General features: G+C 47.0%; 2 protein-coding genes across 5 annotated transcripts in view; one reads left to right on the top strand and one right to left on the bottom strand.

Annotated features, from left to right (window-relative positions):
• RPGRIP1L (RPGRIP1 like) overlaps window positions 1-10895 on the bottom strand; it is a 673080-nt gene extending 662185 nt beyond the window's left edge. For 2 of the 3 annotated variants that reach the window (XM_085639032.1, XM_085639035.1), the window contains exon 1: window positions 10436-10559. The gene's annotated coding sequence lies outside the window, so the exon portion shown is untranslated. Of the gene's footprint in view, window positions 1-10435; window positions 10560-10763 lie in introns of those variants that run through there. The other variant, XM_085639033.1, reaches the window with a different exon arrangement.
• A 3-nt stretch (window positions 10896-10898) lies between these two features.
• The window catches only part of FTO (FTO alpha-ketoglutarate dependent dioxygenase), a 1490677-nt gene continuing 1477527 nt past the window's right edge, over window positions 10899-24048 (top strand). The window contains exon 1 of one of the 2 annotated variants that reach the window (XM_085639037.1): window positions 10899-11112. In XM_085639037.1, coding sequence (XP_085495163.1) covers window positions 11047-11112 — 66 coding nt within the window. In that variant the 5' untranslated portion in view covers window positions 10899-11046. The remainder of the gene's footprint in view (window positions 11113-24048) is intronic. The other variant, XM_085639036.1, reaches the window with a different exon arrangement.

Raw genomic sequence — 24048 nt, 5'->3', positions numbered from 1 at the left:
TCGTCGGTGGCAGCGATGAGGGCGGTCTCGGTGCTGAGGAACCCTGACTGGGAAGGGTCCAGGATTCTGTTTTCTTCGAGGTATCAGGTTAGCTGTCTGTTGACGATCTTCCCGATGACCTTGGCCGGGAACGGGAACAGTGAGATGGGCCGGAAGTTCTTGAGGTCTCTAGGGTCTGCCTTGGGTATTTTGAGTAGGGTGTTAATCTCGGCGTGTTTCCAGCTCTCTGGGAAGGTTGCGGTCTGGAGGGAGAGATTGATGACGTTGCGCAGGTGGGGTGCATTGGAGCTGCTGGCTTTGTTGAAGATGTGGTGCGGGAATGGGTCTGACGGGGAACCGGAGTGGATTATGCTCATGGTCTTGATGGTGCCATCGATGCTCACGCTAGTCCAGGCTAGTAGGAGGTCGTGGTCGATGGTGTGCGGAGAGTCTGTTGGGTTGCTGTCTGTTGGGGCTGTCTGGGTGTTGAAGCTGTCGTAGATGTCTGCTATCTTGCGGTGGAAGAAAGTGGCGAGGGAGTCGCACAGGGCTTGCGACGGCAGGATGTCGTTAGTGTTGGAGCTTGGGTTGGAGAGTTCCTTCACGATGTTGAAGAGCTCCTTGCTATTGTGTGCGTTGTTGTCGAGGCGGTCTTTGAAGGATGTCCTCTTGGCAGTCCTGATGAGGGGATGGTGGCTGCGGGTGGCGTCCTTGTGGGCTGCGTGGCTGTTCGGGTCCGGGTCAAGGGTCCCTTCACTGTTAAAAAGGTTCTGGACCATTGTGTCATCCTCAACAATAGCGAGTGTTGGAATTTCAGGCATGTCGCATTATACTGAAGAGGGGTTGCAAATCCACAACGATGTAAACCCACCAGTTCCCTGAACAGTAGTGGCTATGTTCTAGCTCAGGTTCCCGAGGAGGCACATCCTTCGGCCTCACCGTGTGTAGCTCTTGGTGGTGGTGACTCTCATATCTGTGAGTCCCTCTGGGCATGCATCAGACCCTATTTGTGACAGGCCTGGTCCCTCTTGTTCTCTAAGGTACCGTAGACCACCAGTTTATCTTCAAGATTTTGTTTGCTAGATTATTTCTGGGTTTTTTTTTCCTATTATTATTATTTTTTTTTCTTCATTCTTTTGTCATTGGAAAGGAAGAATATGTGTAGTACATATGTCACTCGAGTTATTGTTCTAGTCTTTACAGAATGTTACTTGCATGCCTTGTATTCCACCAGAATGCACTTACTCTTATGTTCCATGTTTGTGCTCAACTAGGCGTTCTGTTCTAAGGCAGTTGCTTGTAGCCTCTGTTGAGAAGAGTCCACTCTTGTCTCTCCTCTGGCACCTAAATAAAGGACTTCTAAACTTACCTGCTGTTTGCTCCGAACTTCATCTACCATACACCTCCCTAGGCAGTGAGGGCTGTGACTTATCTTCATTTTGGCTAGGTGTGTTAGGGTGTAATGCCATTGGTATAGTATCTTAAGTATGTTTTCCCTCCCTCCCGAGTGTGACGCATTAGTTGTTAGCATGAATCAAGATTTCATCCCACCGGTCATGTTCTAGAGCACGGGTACTCATAGTACGGCCCGGCAAGCCTTCCTTGGCTGCCCGCGGACCTTGCAGACATAGTACCTGTGGTTTTTTTTTAAGAAGTGTCAGCAAACACCGCCGGTTGCAGCAGCGCAGACTCCAAGAGACTCTGCTCTATGCGGGCCGGGCGATTCCCGCGATAGTCAGAGTGGAGATGCAGGGACGCTAAGAGGTGAAATACAACAAAGCCTCGTTAGCAGTTAATGGTCTTTTAAAGACCTGTGAAGTACTGGTGTGTGCGCCCGGGAAGCTGTCTCAGCCCGGGCTGACACACATGCGGGGTGAGGTGACAGAGGGTGAAAGTGGATGGCAAACTGTAAAGGAAATCGGGGGCTACTGTATAATGAATGGGTAAATTGCTAACTTCGTATTAAGTGTGTCAGAAAGTAACATGGAATAATCATATCATTGCCAAAGCCAATTAGGTGGTGCTGCATGTGGCCCTGCATTTCACTGGGATTTTCCATTAAAAAGAGTCAGTCAAGCTGTCAGTGTGTCCTGTTAAAAATGATGGGGAGGATAGAGCAGAAAACTAGAAAAGAGACAATAAATGGAGAAACGCAGTCACAGGCAGTAAAATAAGGTAAATAGAAAGAGGGACACAGATGAAGAGAAAAGAGACAGCAGAAGAGAGAAAGAGAAACAGAATGAGAGAGCGAGTTAGAGAGAGAGATAAAAGTTTGTTCTCCAGTTACAGCCCATCAACAACAAGTAACACGATCACAGACATAGCAATCGCCAATTGGAACATGAAGATAATGGTGTGTAGAATTTGAAAGCGAGCACAAACATAAGTCCTGTGTTTTAGGACAATTAAGTATATGTGCTTTGATCCAAGCTGTGAAATTACAGGGTGACAGAGGACAGCAGGGTGTGAGAGCCGGGTGAGGTGGCGGAGGGCAGGAGGGAGTGAGAGCCGGGTGAGGTGACGGAGGGCAGCAAGGAGTGAGAGCTGGGTGAGGTGACGGAGGGCAGCAGGGAGTGAGAGCCGGGTGAGGTGACGGAGGGCAGCAGGGAGTGAGAGCTGGATGAGGTGTGCGTTAAGATCTTTTGATGTGATGTTTACCGCCAGCCTGTAGTCAGACGATTGAGCCAAGGCCACGGAGCTCCGGCCTGGTCTCCGCTCTCGCAGCACAGCACACAAATGCTCGCTGCCAGGTTGGCGCTATATATAATTGATGCATGCTTACCTACAAGGATGGGTGACTGGCGCCAAAAGGGCGCTTTGATCGGACAGCTCGGGGTGAGAGTCAGAATTAAAGCCAGCGACAGATGTGACCCCAGGCCCAGTGGTGGGACACAAAACCCGCGAAGCAGCAAATTCAGAGAGAAAACGAGCTGGCTTTTACATTACACAGGGAGAAGGGAAGAGTGTGGGGGCTGTATCTGGGCTGGTGACAGGGACGTGTAGACACAGTATGTTTGCACTGCCCGAGGCACAGAGACAGATAGAGACAGAAACAGATAGAAACAGACAGAGCCAGACAGGGACAGACTGACAGATAGAGACAGGGACAGACTGACAGATAGAGACAGAGACAGATAGAGGCAGAGACAGATAGAGGCAGAGACAGATAGAGACAGACAGAGACGGACAGCGATAGAGACAGACAGAGACAGAGAGAGAGAGAGAGACAAAGAGAGAGACAGAGATAGAGGCAGGGATAGATAGAGCCAGACAGACAGATAGATAGAGGCAGAGATAGAGAAGGACAGAGATAGAGAAGGACAGAGATAGAGAAGGACAGGGACAGACAGAGACAGATAGAGGCAGAGACAGGGGCTGACAGATAAAGGCAGAGACAGAGAGACGGAAAGGGAGGCAGAGACAGAGACGGAGAGGGCGACGGAGAGGGAGACAGAGAGAGAGAGGGAGGGAGGGAGAGAGGGAGGGAGACAGAGAGAGAGAGAGAGAGAGAGACAGAGACAGAGACAGAGACAGAGAGAGAGAGAGAGAGAGAGAGAGAGAGAGAGAGAGAGACAGGGAGAGAGAGGGAGACAGACGGAGAGAGAGTGAATGGGAGAGGGGGAGAGCGGGAGAGGGGGAGATGTGTGTATGCCGGGTCTGGTGGCTCAGGGGACAAAGGCGTTCGCTGCAGGGGCCTGTGTTCAACCTCATGGTCAATTTTTTTGTTGCTCTAGCCCCGCCCCCAACGGTGCAGCCCTCGGCCACAAACCACACTGTAAATTTGGCCCCCGAGAGAAAGTTTGCGAGTACCCATGTTCTAGAGTAATGACTAGCTCCTTCTCCCAGACTCATTGGAATGTGTGTTTGCTGGGGCCTGGTGTGGTATTTAGCATGTTGTAAATGAAAAGGCATGTTGTCATCTGTGCAGTGTTGGAAGCACTTGTCATCTGTGCAGTGTTGGAAGCACTTTTCGAAGGGCATAAGAGCTCTTGCTTCCCCTTGCTTAATTCTAGGGTGTAGTAGCCAGCTGCATAACTGTACATAGCAGTATCTTGCAGTCTCTGGGATATGATACTCCTCCTTTGGGCGTTCAAAGGACTGGATGGAACCTTGCATAACATACCGCTTAATGTTTTACAACCCCCTCCAACCATTTGTCATACGGGGTTCTAGCCAGTCTGGGTGTGAATTTACGGTCGCCCCAGAGGGGTGTAAATGGGGAGGGGAATGTGGCGAGGCCCCACTTGACACCCCCACCCTACCCCTGACCTCCAATGTTGCAGTCATGAGGGGGATATACAGTCCGTTTTTGTACGGTCGGTTTAGGTTGCCAAGGGATCTCTTACAGGGGTCTCACTGCTATTGTATGGTAAATCATGCCTGATCCCTTCTCTGTTTCTAGTTGTGTCCCATGGATAAAGTAGCATAGGTGTGTTGCATCATAATAATAAGGCCAGGTTGGGGATTCCCAAGCCCCCTGAACTTGGGCGTAGCAAGCCCCGTTTGACAGATACTCTCCGCCTTGCCCTGCCATATGAAGATCACAAATATTGCCTGGAGGTTGCATATGTATTCCCCCGGTATTTGGAGAGTTAGGGTCTGAAACAGGTATTGTATCTTAGACAATATTGTCATTTTGTATGCTGCTATTTTACAGAGGAGAGAGGTATTTATGATTGAAGCTGCTCACAGATTCAAATCCTGGCGGGTCCACTCAACCTTTCATCCATCTGAGGTTGATAAAATGAGTACCATTGAGTTGGGTAACAAAAAACAATTGTTATTCAGCGCCAAGATGCCTATGGGTAAACATGCGCTTAACAAATACACATGTTATGTTAAGTTCACATCGCATACCTTGTTTCAAGCACTGAAGATTTACATCCTTAGTTTTTTACAGTGTGGGGGCTAGTGCAAAAGTAAATGTCATGGACGTACATTTCTAATTTCTAAACCCAGGGGTCCTAGATGTTGTGTCTGCCTCATGAAAGAGTTATTTGAAATGGAAGAGTAACGTACATTAGTGTAAGAACAGTTTACCCAACCAACTGGTCCTGACTCACACTTGTGCAAAATCTTGGATTAACTGGTTACCTTCCAGCATGAGCAATTCTCAAATGTAAAGCTATTTTTGTTGATCAGCAGTCAGGTTTCTGCTCAGGTCAAGCCAGTCTGAAAACCTGTCAGAGGATGCCATAGTTGTGATTTTGAATGAAGGATGCACTACCTGAACTTTACTCAGGATTTTTGGCCACCTTTGTTATCTTTGTGTACTGACTCTTCATGGACCAATTATCAACAGTCCAATGGGTCTCAGCTAGCTCCCTGGGGAGGTTCATCTATTTTCCCTCAAACCATGAAGCAAGTTAAACTAGGGCCCTCTACTTGCATTTTCATTCCATTATACTGTCTTCCCTGGGGGCTTCCGGCTGTGAAATATTTAGGCCACCTCTTATGATACAGCTCAGGATCCTTGGACAAACCTTCCATTCTTATCCCACTGGCAGTCTGGTATATCAGAGTGCTAGCATTCTACCAGATTGATTTACTTAGATGATACACAGTTGTTTAACTCTGAAAAATGTATAGGTAAAGGTAGACTGAAGAATGGGTCCAAACCTAAGGCCCTACCCTAAGGTCATACAACCCACTGCTGCGTTCCTTTCCCCAACTCATAATCTTCCTTCAAAAACTATGTAGCTCATGCTACATCTACAACAATCAAGGAGATTACTCAAGAGTCATCACAAAATAAACACAGACAAGAAGTTGTTTTCCAAGTGGGTCAGCACTGCACAATCAGTGTACTTTATCCAGATGGTTGCCACACTTATATAATTAAAACTTGAAAATGCCAACTCCTTGATCCCTCCAGACTAAAATGAATTTAAGTTTAACATTCAGAAATGTGGGTGCATTTCAAAGGGTCTAAAATAAACAAAATTAGTACCACTAATGGACTTAAGCAAGGTGGCATTCTTGTCCAGTGTCTTTTTTAATCTATATTGCTGACCTTCGTGCTCATTTAGCAACTACCTATGTTTGACTTCAGTTCTTGGTGTCACAAGCATTTCTTTATTTTCCAATACTGACAATAGTATATTAACAGACCAAAACACCCACTGGGTTACAAAGACTGTTAGATTATTTGGCAGCCAACAAGCAGAAAAAATGGTCTTCAACAAAGTACATATGCATGCTTCGTTTAGAAATGGCTTACAAACTGATTCAGTATCCTATTACAAATATTTGGGAGTCATTTTGGACGGGTGACGGAACTGATGGCCACGCAGAAATGATCTAGAACAAAGAGCTACACGTTTGTGTAGAGATTTCCAGATTCAATATATGATACACTGGCATATCGTTGGTAAGCCTCTGGAAAGTATTTTAATCGAAGTTTATTTCAGTGTTGTTGCATTGTTCCTTTGTATTAAATACATGCTTTATTACTTACGTGCACGCACTTGACTGTAATTGATTGAGGAAACTACTTAATGATACAACTGGAATTAGAGATCCCTATAGTCTCTAAGCAAGTATTTAGAACTCCTATCTTATACATTGATAAACTCTGACAAGGTTCTTATACGACCTTGCCAGCTATTACTTGGAGGGAATTTGAAACTTCCAAATCTGAATTAATTTGCTCATTTCAGGAACAACTAAAAATAGCTGACTATGTGACTGTGGATCTGATTAGCAAGACAAATTCAAATTGACAGTCCAAAAGAATCTGGGAATTACCTTTTCAAAATGACATGGCTTTCCTGACTAAACCCACGATTGGTTCAACCCTGTGCAGATACTACACTTAATTAACTCAACCTTAGTTGCCGTTGCCTCTAGATTATCACACACTATACTATAGTGCTCAACCAGCTAGTCCATTCCACTAGCATGCGTTAAATCAACAGGCTACTAGAAATTTAGAAGTTTAAAAACAGAACACTGCACATTTTCAAACTTTGTCAATGATAATGTTCCTTGTTTTTGTCATTTTGAGCTTTCTCAATCATGAGACTCCAAAAAAGGGTCCAGTCTTATGACTTTGCTGTTTATGAATTAACATATTTCAGGCTGCTCAATAGACACAGCACTTATGTAGTGATGCCTCACACAGCAGGGTAGTCTCCGGCCTGGAGTATCCACAAACGATTCACAATAGATGCACAAAGAGGTGTGAGCTTTCTGACCTTATCTGCGATCTACCCAACTGAAAGTGTAATCAAGAAAGCCAAAACACTGGCCTCTCCTAAAGGGTCCTGTTCACCTTGCATAACAGAAACCACAGTCTTCCTCCTCACCTTTACCATCAGCCAAAGGGCAGTGCTTCTGGAAATCTAATCAGCAGCCCCTTGTTAATCGAATTTCAAAAGGAATGCTATAACCATCTTCTCACCCCAGTCAGTGTCTGGATAGCCACCCTCCAGTCACAGGAATGCAGGCAATACACTTTCAATGTCAGCTTCACTCACTCTCCATCATGTGTAATGCTAAACCAGAGGCATCCAAAATAGATCCCACGTGGTCCTGTAATTAATATTGTGAACCAAACTTGACGATGAACATCAGAGAACTTCCACTCCTGCATTTGCAGAAATTCCGTTTTTGATGTTTGCATTAATTACTCATTTATTTTCTCAATTACACTGCTCTGATCTTGAGCTTACAGCGTCCTTTGAGCGCAGCCTAAAACCTCTTGAAATTTCCCTATATATGCAGCCAGCCATTACTTTACACTTCCTACCCCATAGCTGATCAGCACTCCTTGTTAAAACAGTGGTCTAACAACAACCTTGCAGTGGACAGAGACTGTTTGCCTTGAGACAGAACAGTGAAAGGTTGAAAACTACTTTCCAAAATATTACACTTCTAAAAAGTATCAATAAAGACAGCATTAATGTTTCGAAGGATGATGTGCTTCAGGATGTAAAGTGCACAGATGGGCCCGTATGCCTGTCAAAAGTACCGAATATAGCAGTATCTTCACATGCAAATAATGTTGCTTCTTTCTATAGGCGTGCATGCTCAAATTGCATAGAATATCAAAAAACATAAGAAGCATTTCTAAAACACAGCATGAAAATTGACTGTTACTCAAAACTTGACTGACTCCTTTCCTTTATCTTTCAAATGGGCCTCTCCTTCCCATCATTCTTTTCCATGCCTCCTCTCTTTGAGAATGACCTTCTCAAGTCACATGCATGTTTGCCTTAATCTTTATTAATGTATGTTTGCAAACTGTCCACAACTTGTTTCAAACATCATAACCTTTTCCCACTTGAAAGACATGCTCCTACAGCTAACAGCCCCTAAATCACCTACCATCTGCATAAACTAACATACCCTCCCATATCCCCCCGACACCCCTCACCCTTTGACCCACTAATGATCACACCTAACTCCTATTAATTTACTCTACCTCAGAGAAATTTGAGCGAATGGTTTCCTTGGGCACACAAGACGAATTTCTATAACCATCAATAATCAATGACACTGGTTTAACCACTAATCTTGGGTTACGGAGAAGCATGCAGCCAGCATAAAGTGCTTCAATGTCTTGCCTGGGGTAGTAAGCTCTATATAAATGCCTTTACAATATATTACAATACATGCATCTCTTTTTGAGGATTCTTTTACAACAGCTAAATATATACTGAGCGCTCTAAGACAAAGTGCTAATATAAGCAGGCTGTGCCACGTGGATTTGGTAATGTGCTTCAAATAATGTAAATGTAAATTGATACTTGTATAGCGCACTACTCACCCGCAAGGGTCTCAAGGCGCTTGTACGAATACCGCTGTGGAACCCATCCTGGCTTTCCCTGTGAGGCGTCCACTCCTGGGCACCCCCAAGGTGGAGGCCAGGCATCCTTAGCGTTGTGGGGGCCGTTGTGGAGATTAAGCAAGCTATTGCCCAGAGTTGCAGAGTGGGACTCCATGATTGGAATGGCACCGAGGCGAGAATTATCAGGTCCGTGGAATTTTTGAGCCCAAGACCCGCCAAGGCGGGGAATTGAACCCTGGTCCCGGGCAAGATCTCTGCATCAGGGTCTGCCGCTCTAATCATTGAGCCATACTTCTCCAAATAATAGTTACATGCCCTTGGATCCAGCTGTTACATAGGCACTATCTGGTGAATATTTTTAAGGGTGACAACATTTGATCTTGTATCAAAGACCTAAAACTACTTAAGCTTTCAGAAACAAGTAAAGACCTGGTTGTTCTCCTTCCAAGTTAAGCCTGCTTTCCTGCTACTGCTGCCATCCTACCTGCGACTTGCTCCGGGATGCCCCATTCTGGGGGCTACCGTTCGATGTAGAAATCCTTTTAACATAATATGTCTAAAGGACTCTGACCCTAACATAGTTCATCCAGTACTTAGGTTCACTTCTGACACTAAAAAAACTCGACAAAGAAAAATATGATTTTGATCATGTATGCTATGGATAAAGCAACTTGAAAGCTTGCTGTAAATATTTATATATCATTTTTCTTGTACATCTAATACTGGTTAATAACGGCGGTGGCTAAAGGAGCATTTTATCTTTTGTAAATAAGGGGGCATCGTTTTAGACAGCTTTGTGTAGTAGGGTCCTATTTATTAATACAAGAACGTGATTTATGCTGTTTTCATTTTTCTGCTCTAATGCGCATAGGTAACGTACTGTTTTAACTTTGATGTACTTGTTGAATAGCATATGATGGATGGAATCTCCAAAGATGCGAAAAAACTGACTGAACTCCTTATACACAGGTAAAACATATCAAACACTAAATTCACGAGGTTACATTGGAACTCCTCTGAATTACAAAGTAACGTCAGTCAAACGTTTTCTGAATAAACCAAGGCCTACATATTCAAACAAAGCCCATGCACCTCCAAGATGCAGAAAGACAAGCTTGGCAGCAATGAGTAGTAATGAGTCACATACGCCCTGAACCATCCTGCATGCAACATCTAGGACATACCAACGAATGACGGAGAGTTTGACAACTCTGGTGGTTGAGTATCCATTCAAGATGTTAGGGCCAGCCTACCTACAATGTCCCAACCGATACTGCTGAGTTTATCCTCAACTGTAATGGAATAGGAGAAAGGCGGTGCCTCTTGTCAAACATAACGTTTTCCTTTTCCATACAAGTCAACTTAGAGAATTAAGCTCTGAATTGTGCCCCAGAGTCTCACTCAATCGTTTGGGGCCACATCATATCACAGCTCCGAGACAACAAGGAAGGGGCGCTGAATTGTCACGGCTCACACACATCTAATTAGGATCAGACTAGTGGCAGCTCAAAGAAAGAGTGTAATATGTTAGTATGGTGAACTGCAAAAGACATCAAAGCATCCCAGAGAAGTGAAAACTCAAACACCGCACGTGCCACTAAAAACGAGCTTAATCTTTAACTCCCACATTAGCAATGTTTTCCCACAAGAAAGCCCAACACTCACCCACTGTACCCCTGACCCTAACCACGCTCGGCGTTTCTCGTCTTCTTTCCAAGCGACGGTTGCTAACCACTAACGTCACTTCCGCAGCCGTAGATTCCGAGACATTCTGAGCCCTTAGGACAAGCTTACCTACTGTGCCACTTCTTTAAAATACACAAAACTAGATAAAAGAAGAATAGCAACTAAAAATGCATACTTGTTGCAACCATTAGAAAACCCATTCGAAGAAAATTAAAACAGTTTTTATGTTTATTTTTTCATAATTGTTTATATTTTCATAGCAATTCATCTGGTAGCACCAACGTTGTTAATAAGCTTTCATATTTACTTTTTGTGATCAATGTCATTCACCACTTCTGGCAAAAAGAGATGGCTGCTTCAAGTCCATACGATCCCAGTCCATAGCTAATGCTTCTTAGGTTGTAGTCCTTTGTTTATCTCCAAGGCCGCTGAATAATATTGCAGCTTCAGCTGTAACTATAACGTGACGTGCACGTGTAGTTTCAGCGCATTTTCTCATGGGAGTTGTAGTTTACTACGAACTGGTTTGAGTGTTCGGCGGCTGTTTCCAGACTCCATGAGCCGGCGTTCCTCGCGTGTGAGATAGTCACATGTCGGTGAGTGGAGACAGTATTATGAAGAGAAATGGGGAACAAGAAAAAGAGAAAGAATTCAAGGTAAGTACAACTTTTTCAATGGTGCTTTATTTCCCTCCTTGAGAGCTGCATAACTTCAGCTGTGTTTCTGTCTCGGGTGCTTGGAGATCAAACTAGGTAGGGAATTCTAATAACGTTGCTATTAGGATTGCCAGCTGTCTCGTTTTATGTAGTACTGAACGTGCTTGAGTTGTCTTCATCACCCAGTTGGTACACGACGCCAAACATCCAGCCTTTTCATCCCTCGCACTAAAAGGTGTCACGATTGCTTATTTTAGTTGTATATAGCGCGAACCCGACCCGAAGGTACCCGAGCACCAGTTGCATTACTAACGAACACATTCATTGCTAGGCATGAGAAGATTAAGTAATTTGTTCAGAATCACAGATGTTTTAGTCTCCCTGTCAGACTCGAACCTGGTTCCCTAGTTTCAAAGCCTTCTGCTCTAGCCTTTAAGGCCATGGAAGACAGACGGAAGCTGACTGGGAAGTCTTGAGATGCTGCTCTTCCGACCACTGTGACCCTGAGGTGTGAGACGTAGAGACCAGTTCTTTAGGTCGAACCGGGGCAGTGCACGCACTGCTTTGCGATGCATGCTGCCTGTAATATTGTACACTGTGGCTTAAAGCCCCGCCTATTTTTTTCATTTGTTCCTGCTCCTGCCATTTAGAAAAGCATGCTTCTGTTTGGTCAGCACGTCTAATTACTCCCGCCTTTTGTTGTTTTTAGATCCTCCCTGCGGGCTGCCCCTGCTACATGTGATTTTACATTTAAAAAAATAATAATTTACGTTCCTTCCTGGCACTATTGTTTTCTGTCTGGGTCTGCCTCATGCGTATGTTAATGAATGTTCATACCTTTCCCTTCCTGATACATTTTTACTGCTTCCTGAGTTTCCGTTCAGAGATCGTTTGCACATTCGTTTGTTAATTAATTGCAGCTTTGTCTAACTTTTCGACCCCCCACACATTTAGGCTTAGTGGGCTGGGGACGGTTCCCACGCGGGAGTCCTACAGCAAGCATTAGCATTACGCTAACAGGCAGTGATATAATTTCCTGAGTTTTCGTTCGTAGATCGTTTGCACTTTCATTTCATCCCAAACAAGATTTTTATTTAGATTACAGGTAAATGATTACTCTCCTAATCCCAAACACTGCTCTCACACACCTCCAGCCAGCCAACGCCAGGGTAAATGAGAGCTCCCACCGTCCCGGGTTCTTCTGTTGGTGGCTTCTCTGTGGAGTTGAGTGTTACTCTGTTTCTATTCCACTGCTTCTAGCCCAAGGATAGAGTTCTACCAAGCTGCTTATTTAAACTGCACTGTCTGCCCTCACTTGATTGTCTTTACAGTCATTTAACTAACAGACATGCCTGGAAGTAAAGACGTGTCTCCAGTCCGGAGATAGAATGAATGGAATGTGCTAATCTGTACTGACACTGGATTGGAGATGTCAAACTAATGTTGCTATACCTGAACTTATTCTATAGTCTAATTACTTGTCCTGCTAATATTTCATATATTAAATCGAGGTAAATTGCATCAGGTGTTAAACAATTTGACTTGATTTGTGGGCACTGAATTAATGTGGCATCCATCTTGGACTCGCTTTAACAGAAGCGAGGAGCTCATTCGGCTGCTCGAAAGCAGGGTTTAGAGACGAAACAGTGAAAATTGTTAGGCATTTCATAAAACATGTTTATTCTGCCGCTACTTAACAGCGATGGACTGGAGCAAATCTTCAGTTTAGTTACATAGCATTTATAGAATAATCATGTGTGAAAACATGTTCAATGAATTTCGTGCGTTTGTAAGTAAGTGCCTTGTTGCTATCACCGTAAAAGCAGCTAACTGGAGCGTAACCGCGACATTGGGAAACCAATTTATTCACCAGGGTTGAATAAATTGGGTGTTAAAAAAAGGAAAATTATGCGGCATAATCTGGCACATCCTGTGGCACTATTATTTTGCTATTTTGTCTTGTTAATACATTAACTGCCTGGGCAAATGTTTCTCTTCATTAGTACATGTTTTAAAGCCTGAATACAGTAATCAGCACCTGAACGTTGATGAATAGTTAACCTTTGCCAAGTATATGCCAGTGCGAGGTACTGATCCAGATCAGGGCATATAAATTCTCTCTACTTCCACGGACAGAGTAATTTCACAGATACACGCACATACACTCACCATACGCTTGGGCCCATTTCACTAACATACACTCAGATTACTCTATCAGTACCAACCATGTGAGAGAAAACCTTCTAAACACCCTGTATCTGCACAGAGGTCAATAAGACCTAATTGACACTGTCTTGAGTCATGATTTAAACAATAATAATCACAATAGAGTACTCAATAATTGACAAGAAATAATCACCAACACAGTTATTCAAAATTATGGTACTTTATCTAAAAATTAGTTCAAAAGGAAAATCAATAAAAACAAAATCATTATTCTCATAGTTACCTATTCTAGCTAAATGTCATAAATGGGTCAGGACATGTCTCTCAGTAGAAGTCTCCCAAGTCACCGTCCTCACAGCATCGATCCTCACCAACACAGGTTTGGGAAGAAGTGGCCTTAGACCCTCTCTAGTCTAACAATACTTATAGAGAAACTTACAAAATAAAGCAACATAAAATGTTCTAAATTTCCGTTGAGCCGCTGAGCAGAGCAAGCAGGAAAGGATGTAGCATCGCTACATTTGGAAAATCTCCGCTCAGAAAAATCACAAAAATAAAAAAGACGGAAGAAGGAAACTCGAGTTTGCAACTGTAACTTTTTAAAAATGTTCTTCCTCGGAACCATCACGAAGCCACCACTCTAATCACAAAGTTCATTGTGGCTCTCTTTTCCTCCAAGGTTACTTGGACGATTTCCCAGAGTCGCTGTCATTGCAGAAACTTTCAAACTCCAGCAGAAGCCATAGTCAGGTGACTTTCAACCAGGCCTCTCGTCATCTCATTTTACTCGAGCACAGGCTGTAAACGGCAGCCATTTTCTTTAAGGCCATAACGAACCATCTTAATCGAAAGAAATACAAACAACGTTACTACATCATCGCAATGATTAAACAGTGTTAATTCCCACTAATACCCTTATGTGTATGTAATTAACTAGCCATTTGCAACATATTTAAGCATTAATACACGTTATTTCAAAAGCGTTTTGTACTTAAACAAACAACACTTAGCAACATTCATTTAATAAAACCTGCACATTATTATTAAGCAACATATATGCATTCCCGCGTGTAATTTCTCTTGTTAATTCATGTTGGTTAATTAGAATTTTCACACAAAACAAATAATTAATAATTACAATTAGTATTTTTAATTCAACATATAGACAAACTGGAGCTTCAAAACCCGATAAATTTTCAACAGAAAACTCTGCTCCAGCAGTACAACCGTGTTAAAGTTTTCAAAAATCACTTTTGCTCCTTTTTTTTTTTATTAAAGGAAGAAACAACATATATGTAATTTCCAAGATACCCATCAGGTGGGGGATTATGTGGCAAACGGGGTAAATCTATAAATGGCCTAATTTCAGTGGACATGAAAATAACTTACTCAGTCAGTGAGGCCAATGTAAACATCAACAAGGTTAACATACATCATGTGGTCCTGCGAAACGCCATTGCATTGTCCTCTTTTGTTCCGGTCCTCTATGCTAAGGTTTCCAGTAACTGCCACTTTTGAGTTATTGTTGTAACATCATCAGTGTTTCCCACCTTCAGTGCAGCCTGAGAACACACACTTAGTTCAGGCTTGCCACAAAGCAAGCTTCTGGACTATAGGAATTTTAAGTTCCTAACAAAATGAATTAGGTTTTAACAACATTTGTTCAACCCTACACCCATAAGCGAAGGCATCAAAGCGACTTGGATGTTTAAAATAGTTGACGTTAGAGTTAGCAACCAACTCAAGATACGTTTCTCATTTATCAGTTTTTTTATGTGGGAGTATCACAAACCTTTGTAAATTAAAAAATATATAAAATGGTAAAATAATGATTCCACAGTCCCAGGAATTGCTAAGTTTTCTTGTAAGTTCTAACTCAGTTGGCCTCGTTGCAAACACTCTCCTTGTGGAGTAGGTTGCTTAACCATATTTCATTGCGTAATGCTTCTTAACAGGTGTTATTTGCTTATGGTAAAGGAAGTCATACTCTGATGTGGGGGAGGTACAGTGTAAACCTGGAGCACCTTTTGGGATTGTGAGTCTAGTACTGAGTGTGTAGACGGTTTTTGCACTCTTAATTGTTGTGTTAATAAGTATTCAATGCCTTGACAGTGGAGCTGGTTGGGCACCGCTCTTGCAAATGACCTAGATTATTAGCTTCAGCATAAAATGCATAATGTTGTTAACTCCTGGTGATGGCCTCAGTCGTGACTTTCCTCAGTTAGCCATTTAGGGCCGTGACTTTGTTCCAAGTGGTAATCCCCCATTCTTTTTTTTTTTTTTTTTTTTTTTTTTTTTTTTTTAAATTTTATTGAACAATAATTCGGTTACAAGCACGGGCCTACAACCACCAGGGCCGGCCGCTAGGTACAGAATGAAATATACATTTATCATGGCTGCAGTCAAGTCCCGGGGCGCAGCCCCGTAGTGGCTCCGGATAGTTCTAAAGGAACAGGAGACTTAAGTCCAACAGACACAAAAACTAAAAGAAAAACAAAAGGCGAGGCATAAGGGCAAACAGTGCGGGTCAGGCTTCCTCCGGGGAACTCCAGTGCAGACCATTAAGCAGCCGGCAAAAGGAAGGAGTACCGGGAGGCTGGGGACGGGGGGGGGGGGGGTCAAGGGAGATGAACGTCCATATGTAGTTATTCCAAAAGGTGCCAGGAACCATCAGGGGTCAGGGGGACATGGCGATATCGGTGTCCACCAGGGGGGGGCGTACAGATACCCCCGCGATACGCATTCCATTGCCCCCAGATTCTACCCCATGCCCCCGGCTTACCACGGGCCACATACACAGTCTTCTCCCTGAACATACACCAGTCCATATTCTCCTTCCATACTGACACGGTGGGCGGCCGTTGGGCGCCCCAAAGCTGCGCTATATCTCTCTTGGCAATCATGTTCCCCAGGGCCGCCCACCGAGTCTGAGCCGCGCTGTAATCATTGGGCTCCCACACATTCAGGACACAGCGACGCACCTCCGGCAGCAGCACAACCCCAGTGACCTGTCCCATAACCATATGGACCCGGCGCCAGTAGTCCGCCACCTCGCGGCACTCCCACAGGATATGGAGAAAGGTGGCGCTGAGCCCACAACCCCGCTTACAGAGCCCGTCGTCGGAAAATCCCATCGAGACCAAGCGAGGACCCGTCACATACACCCGGTGAAGAATCTTGAGCTGTACCAACCGGAGACGGGCTGGAATGGCGACCTCCTTGGGGGACGACAGTGCAGACTGCCAGTCCTCGTCGTCCAATTCCACCCCGTCCCCCGTCCAAGCCTCCCGGAGGCGCACAAAGAGGTCAGCCCGATGATTAATCAGTTTTTTATAAGTTAAAGAAATAGTACTGTCAGGGACATGTCCGTCAAGTATGCGGTCCTCGAGGGGCGAGGAAACCGGGATCTTGGTCCCCTCCCCAAAGACCGAGAGCAGGGCGTGTCGAACCTGGGCATAGCGGAAGAACTCCCTGTCCGTAAGCTCGTATTCGGCCTGGAGCACCGCGAAAGTCTTAACCGTGCCCTTATGCCACAGGTCTCCCACTTTGCTGATACCAATCGTATCCCACTGGTCAAACCCTTTCGTAGTCCAGAGGCTGCCCAGGCGGTCGGAGGCATACAAAGGAGTAGCACATGTTAGTCGCTCACTCCAGCCCGTGGCCGCAGTGGCAGCCCTCCAGGTCCGCACCGCAATCTTAGTAGGACCCGTAAGGGTCCGGCCAGCCGAGCGGGAGTAAAGTGCCCTGTTATAGTTCCCGCCGGGAAGCAGGAACTTGTCCATCTCATACGCCGGATTCAAGCCAGGCGCATACGTGGCATGGTTAATGGCCGCTAGCTGCGAGGCCCAATAGTACCTGCGAATGTCAGGAAGCGCGATGCCCCCGTCGTACCAGGGGAGAGTAAGCTTAGCAAGAGCAATACGCGCCCGCCCGTCCCACACCAGTCTCCTCTGCAGGCTCTCCACCTCCCGAAAGTAGGCCACTGGGATAACGTCGAAGGAGTTCTGGAGTGCATAGAGGAACCTGGGAAGGGACATCATTTTGAACAGCGCGGCCCGACCCAGCGGGGACAGGGGCAGCCTGCACCACCGGGCCGTGTCCTCTCGCAATCGCCGGAGTGGACGCAGGAGATTCTGCTCATAGCGAGCCACCGGGTCCAGCGAAACGTATATCCCCAGGTACTTAAAGCCGCTCAGAGATATGTGGATCGGAAGCCGAGGCGGCAGGAGAGGAGGACCACCAGAGATAGGATAGACGCAGGATTTAGACCAATTGATCGTGAGACCCGAATTGTTCCCAAAGGAAGTCAGAACGTCAAAGAGGACGTTGAGCGACTGCCGCGGTGAGGTGAGATACAGGAGAATATCGTCCGCATACAGCGAGACCCGATCTTCGAAGCCCGGGGCCCACCGGATCCCTCTAAGCGAGGGCTCCCAGCGGAGCCAAGCAGCGAGTGGCTCCAGGGCGAGAGCAAAGAGCAAAGGGGACAACGGGCACCCCTGCCTCGTGCCCCTGCCGAGGGCAAAGGGCCGAGAGACCCGCCCATTCACCACCACCTGAGCCATGGGTCCCGTGTAAAGAAGCTTCACCCAGCCAATAAATCCTTCCCCAAAGCCAAATTTAGCCAAGACAGCCCAGAGGAATGGCCACTCGATGGTGTCAAAAGCCATCGTGGCATCCAAAGAAACCAGCACGGCCGGTTCGGAGAGGAGCTCCGCCCTGGCCAGGGCGCCGTGAAGACGCCGCAAGTTAAGAGCGGTGTTGCGATGCGGGATGAAGCCGCATTGGTCCGGATGAATAAGATCGCACACGACGCTCAACAAACGATTGGCAAGGACTTTCGCCAGGATTTTAGGCTCTGCATTTAGCAGTGAAATAGGCCGGTAAGAAGTACAGCGGTCTCGCGGCTTGCCCTCCTTGGGGATCACGACTATCGTGGCCAAACGCTGGTCAGCCGGAAGGGAACCCGCCGCAAGAGACTCACGGAACATGCGACTGAGGAAGGGCGCAAGCTTATCAGGGCGCAATTTATATAGCTCAATGGGCAGACCGTTGGGACCCATAGCCTTGCCCGAGCGAAGGGAGCGGATCGCGGTCGCTATTTCATCCGCCGACAAGGGGGCGTCCAGCCGCTCACGGTCCTCAACGGACAGGCCGGGCAAGGCAATATCCCTCAGTAGAAGGCGAGAGTCGTCCTCATCTCTGTCAGTCACCGGGGAGTACACAGCCCGGAGGTGGTCGGCGAAACATTCCACAATCTCATCCGGCTCAGTCACACACACTCCATCCGCAGCACGCAACTCCGGGACCACACGATTCACTCTCTCCTTTTTGTCCAGCCACGCAATCAACTTTCCCGCCTTGTCCCCGGCGTCGTACAGTCGACCCTGCTGCTCCCTATACATAGTTTTGGCCGCGTCAGTGACCAGGGACCTATATTCAAACTGTTTCAGGCTAAGGGCATGGAGCCCGTCCGGAGTGACATTCGCCTCCAAGGCCGACTCCAGCCCCGAGATGTCAGTCTCCAGCCTCACCACTGCCTCACTCTTGACCTTCTTAGCCACCACTATCTGGGAGAGGGCGTGTCCGCGGATCACGGTTTTAAAGGCTTCCCACAGGGACATTGCAGACGAAACCGACCCCTCGTTATCAAGGAAGTATTGGTCCATAGCCTTAACCAGGCTGTCGCGAGTCGTAGGGTCTCGCAGGTACCATGGGTTAATGGGAGCGATCCGCCCTGCAGACCGCGACCCGGTGTCAAAAAGAAGCCACAGCGGAGAATGGTCGGAGATACCCCGCGCCAGGTGCCTGACCTCTCTAATCCGACCAGTCTGCGCCGCGGGCATAAGGAAGTAGTCTAACCTAGAGAGACTCCCATGCGCCCCCGAGTGAAAGGTGAACTGACATTGGGTCGGATGCATTAATCTCCAGCTATCCACCAGGCCGAAGGTCTCCAACATCCCACCCAGCCATGCCTGGGCAGCGGGGAGGGTCCTTGGTGGGTGACGATCCAGTGCACCCGAAACCACAGAATTAAAGTCCCCGCCCATGAGCAGGAGGCCGTCCGGAAGGTCAAGCAGCATTCGACCCAAGTCAGTGAAGGTGGAGTTCTGGAGGCCCGGGGGGACGTAGACTGAAACCAGGGTAAGGGGCTGCCCCTCCCACCTCCCAATCAAACACACATAGCGCCCTCTGTCATCCGAGACTATCTTAGTGATCTCCACCGGAAGGGAGGTTCGCAGGAGAATGCCCACCCCCCTGGAACCAGTTGTGAAACCAGAATGGGCTACGAGGCGATATCCCCCCCTGTTCATTGCATGACAAACATTGCCAACCAGATGCGTCTCCTGGAGAAACACCACATCAGGAGTCAAACGACGCAAATATTGCAGCACTACACCCCGCTTGATACGGTCCCCCAACCCATTGACGTTCCATGACATAAGCCTCAACCCGTCCCCCCCCATCCCCTCCAATAGATCAAGGGTCCCCCAGCCTGCAGCACAGTTCCCAGATGTGGACAAAAATCAATACCTCGCCCTGTAAACAAAAAACACACAACAAAACAACCCCTCCTCCCCCCCAACCCCACCCCAAGTCCAACTCCCCCCACCCTGCACCCCTGCGGGCCAAAAAACCCCCCCAACTTGCAGTGTGCCTGTCGCCCCACTAACCCCATTCTACGAAAAGACCCCGGAGGAGGAAAGGGACCCGTCCCCGCCCGCCCCCCTCACAGGTCCTGGTGAAACACAATATACAAAAGAAGTAAGACCCAACTGAACAGTGCAAAACGGCAAAATCAAGGACCAAAAGTCATTCTAAAGGGGACCCGTCACCTGCGGTGCCCGCAGAGGGTCCGGGACGGCCACCTCCGTCCGGCAGCGAGTCCAGCCAGTCACCTGCGGCCACAGGAGAGTCAAAAAAGGCTGTCCGATCCCCATGTTCCACTCGGAGTTTTGCAGGGTAGAGCATCGAATACTTTAGGCCCAGCTCGCGGAGACGACGCTTCACCCCTTGGAATCCCATCCGCTGTTTCTGGACCAGTTGCGTGAAGTCCGGGTAAAAATTGATGGTCGAGTTCTCGTGACGAACCGGGCCGTGGGTCCGTGAGGCCTGCAGAATAGCGTCGCGGTCCCTGTAGTGGAATAGTTTGGCCACGATAGGCCTCGGGGGGGGCCCCCGGCCGTGGCCGACCGCCCGGAACTCGATGGGCCCGCTCCACGGCAAAGAACTTACTTAGGCCAGCCGGGGACAACTGTTGCAGGATAAGTTCCTCGACCACGAGGTCAACCGGGCGGCCGTCGGAGGACTCCGGTACACCTATGACGCGGATGTTGTTGCGTCGGGCCCGTCCCTCGAAGTCCTCAAGCCGCCGGGCCATATGATCGTTGACCACCCTGATGTCTCCAAGCGCGGCCCGCAGATCCGACACCTCCGCACCGAGGGTGGAGGTACGTGTATCGAGGGCCTGGACCCTCTCGTTTGTTTTGGAGAGGTCGGCCCGGATCAAGGTGACATCAATCGCGGCGGTGTCGATCTTACGGGCCAGGGCCTCGTATTGCGTGGCGATGGTTTCCCTGATGCCAGCAATGGCGCCCATAATGTCCTGCAGGGAAAGTTCCGTAGAGACGTTCGTGCCTCCCCCTGCAGCGTCCGGGGGGAGGCCAGCAGCGCCAGGGGACCCTCTGCCCTGGGTGTAGCGGTCCATGTTGTTGCTCTGGACCGCTCCCCCGCGGAGGGAGGCCTTGGTCTTGCGCCCCTCGGGACCCCCTTTGCCCCCCATGTGAACACGGCCACTCAAGGGGACCTCCAACCAAGAGGTGTAAGGGCGCCAGCAAGAAGACCTCAAAATGTCTGTATAGGGGGTCCGAGGCTATAGGCACTCTAGTGGCAGGTGGAGGAAAACCTCGTGCAGAGGCCCAGGAAGCACCTCTCCACCCCGAGCGCACCCGCCAGCTGGTCTCCTGAAGTCCAAAACCGAAACCGAAAGTGGTGGATCGGCAACTGGTACCGCGCTGAAGCCGCTGTTGTTCAATTGCAGCCCGGCCCCACGGGTCACCTTCACCCCGGTCACCTCCGTCGGGTGGGTCCCAAAAGTTCCGACGACGACAACTCAGGATTCCCAGGTCCGAGTTGATTTTTGAAAAGAGATATGTGCTCAGCTGGTCTTCATCTCCCAGATTCCATAAACCACATCAGGATATTCTCAGGATAAATTCCGAGGAGCAGAAAGGGTCCGGGGAGCCCTGTGCTCACGCGACCATCTTGGATGCGCGCTAGGCTCCTCCCTCTAATCCCCCATTCTTAGTTTTCTAGACAGTGCTGCAGCTGCTTCTCTGGTCCCCGTGGTTATTCCTCATTCTTAGTCCTCTAGACAGTGCTGCAGCTGCTTCTCTGTTCCCAGTGGTAATTCCTCATTCTAGATCCTGTAGGCAGTGCTACAGCTTATTCTCTGGTCCCAATTGTAGTTTCTCCTTCTTAGTCCTCTAGGCAGTGCTGCTAGCTGCTTCTCTGGTCCCGTAGATGATTCCTCATTCTAAGTCCTCTAGACAGTGCTGCTAGCTGCTGCTACTCTGGTCCAGTTGGTAATTCCACACTCTAAGTCGTCTAGGCAGTGCTGCAGCCGTGTCTCTGTTCCCAGTGGTAATTTCACATTATTAGTCCTCTGGGCTGTGCTGCTAGCTACTTCTCAGGTCCTGTAGTTAATTCCTCATTCAAAGTCCTTTAGGCAGTGCTGGTATCTCTAAATCCTAGGCAGTGCTGCTAACATCTACTCTGGTCTCTTCTGAAATTCTCCTATTTGAAGTCTTCTAGGCAGTGCTGCAGCTGTGTTTCTGTTCCCGGTGGTAGTTCCTCATTCTTAGTCCTCTAGGCAGTGCTGCTAGCTGCTTCTCTGGTCCCCTTAGTAACTCCCCCATTCTAAATTCTCTAGGCAGTGCTGCAGCTGTGTCTCTGGTCACAGTGGTAATTCCTCATTCTTAGTCCTCTAGCCAGTGCTGCAGCTGTGTCTCTGTTCATGCATCCACTACACTCCAAACCAAAACACGTAGATAAGACATTATTTACTACGCCAATAGCTCTAACTCTGACAAATGTGAGACCTATTTGCATTGCAATAGCTTGTTTTGTTTGAAAGTTAACTAGGAGAAAGACCCTGCAACTCAGAAGGTGTGAAGGACAATGCAGTTTAGGAGCATGTATACCTTTTATAGTCGTAATTCAAAGAGTACGAACACCTGCAGTGCTGTAATAGTTGCAAAACGTTTAGTGCAATTAAGGTACTGTAAGAAGGAGGTTGAGCTAATTTCTATTTCGCTGCGGAAGTCAAGATTAGCCTCGGTCCCCTTTTATGCACAGTGATGGGCTTTTATAAATTTTCACTGTAAGCAGAAAGGAAAATACAACTTTGCGACTTGCGGAATGCTTGGAATTTAGCTCTCACCTCTCTGAGATGTGCTAAAAGGCTGGCTTGTATTTCAAAGCCAGAACTCGCGACTGAATACTGTTTTACAGCGTGTCATCAATTCAGATACAGTGGTGGAGCAGGTGATGGTTATCTACCAGAGGTGCCCGATTAGCCATGCAAATATGATTGCAGTAATAATAATATGTTAGTAAAAACCACATTTGGTGGCCTGTGTTTGGTGCTCATCTCATTCACTGAAACTCTTTCAAAGTTGTTCCATAACGGAACATAAGAGCACCAAGTTACAGGACACGTTTTGCCTAAGTCAAACTCTTGAGCAGTGTAGGAAAACTAAGACTGCAACACAGTACTGTCAACTTGAAGCCCATAACTTACAACCATGGTACATTTTGGTGATTATAACGTAAGACAAGGCGCTGTATCCCAAGGGGTAATATGCAATATATGTTGATTTCCATTCCAGTTTTCTATCATCTACCTGTAGCGTTTGACCTGATACCGAGAGCTCCCAATATTGGCAAAAATCATGAGCAGAGTAATGAGTTTAAAAAGTGAATGGCCAAGACCGCGCAATTTGGTCACGTTAAGGCAGTGATAAAAAACATACTTCCAAGTTCTATAGTTTCCAACTTGCCTATTAGATCAGAACTGGGATTACTTGGTTCTGATGGTGAAGTCCAGCGACTGTTGATGCCACTGTGTGTGCTTAATGATGTGTTATTTTTATTAAAACTGTGTTTATTAGCAGCTTATTTTGGTAAAGTGTTGTACATACCATGTCTTGTCCCCTAGTCCATGTTTCAAACGTATCCACTGGATCACATCTAGTGTAGGGATTGTCTGAACACAGCAGTGCATAGCTATCCTTGTAGGGAGTGCAACCAAGTGTTGACTTCTTTAATTTTTTAATAATATCACTCACTATTTGAATTCAACTTGTTTTTAGGTTGAGCCTGGGCAGTGCATGCGCTGCGAGACATGCTGTATTAGAGTATGGACTTGAAGCCCCACCCACTCTCCGCCTATTTTTTCCATTGGCTTGTGTCATTGTCCTTCGTAAACGCTGGCTTCTGATTTGTTAATAGGCTTGTTAGTCCCTCCTTAGTACCGCCTTGTCTTTTGGAACCTCCCATGAGGACTGGCCCTTTTACTTCTGTTGTTACACGGTATGTCTTATTTAGTCTGTAAGCACTATTTTCTTTAATGAGTTTCTCCTACTGAGGGCACAACATGCTTTCCTGCAACAACTGCTGCTCTCTTGCTCCTTGGCTACAGCTCCACCCCTTCACCCGTCACTGCCCTAACCACCTCACCGATGTCTATTTATTTTTTCCTTTTCATTT

This window comes from Triturus cristatus, chromosome 12 (assembly GCF_964204655.1).
Source record: "Triturus cristatus chromosome 12, aTriCri1.1, whole genome shotgun sequence".
Classification (NCBI taxonomy): domain Eukaryota; kingdom Metazoa; phylum Chordata; class Amphibia; order Caudata; family Salamandridae; genus Triturus; species Triturus cristatus.
Note: the sequence above shows the minus strand (reverse complement) of the source record. Positions and strands in the feature narration are given on the sequence as shown.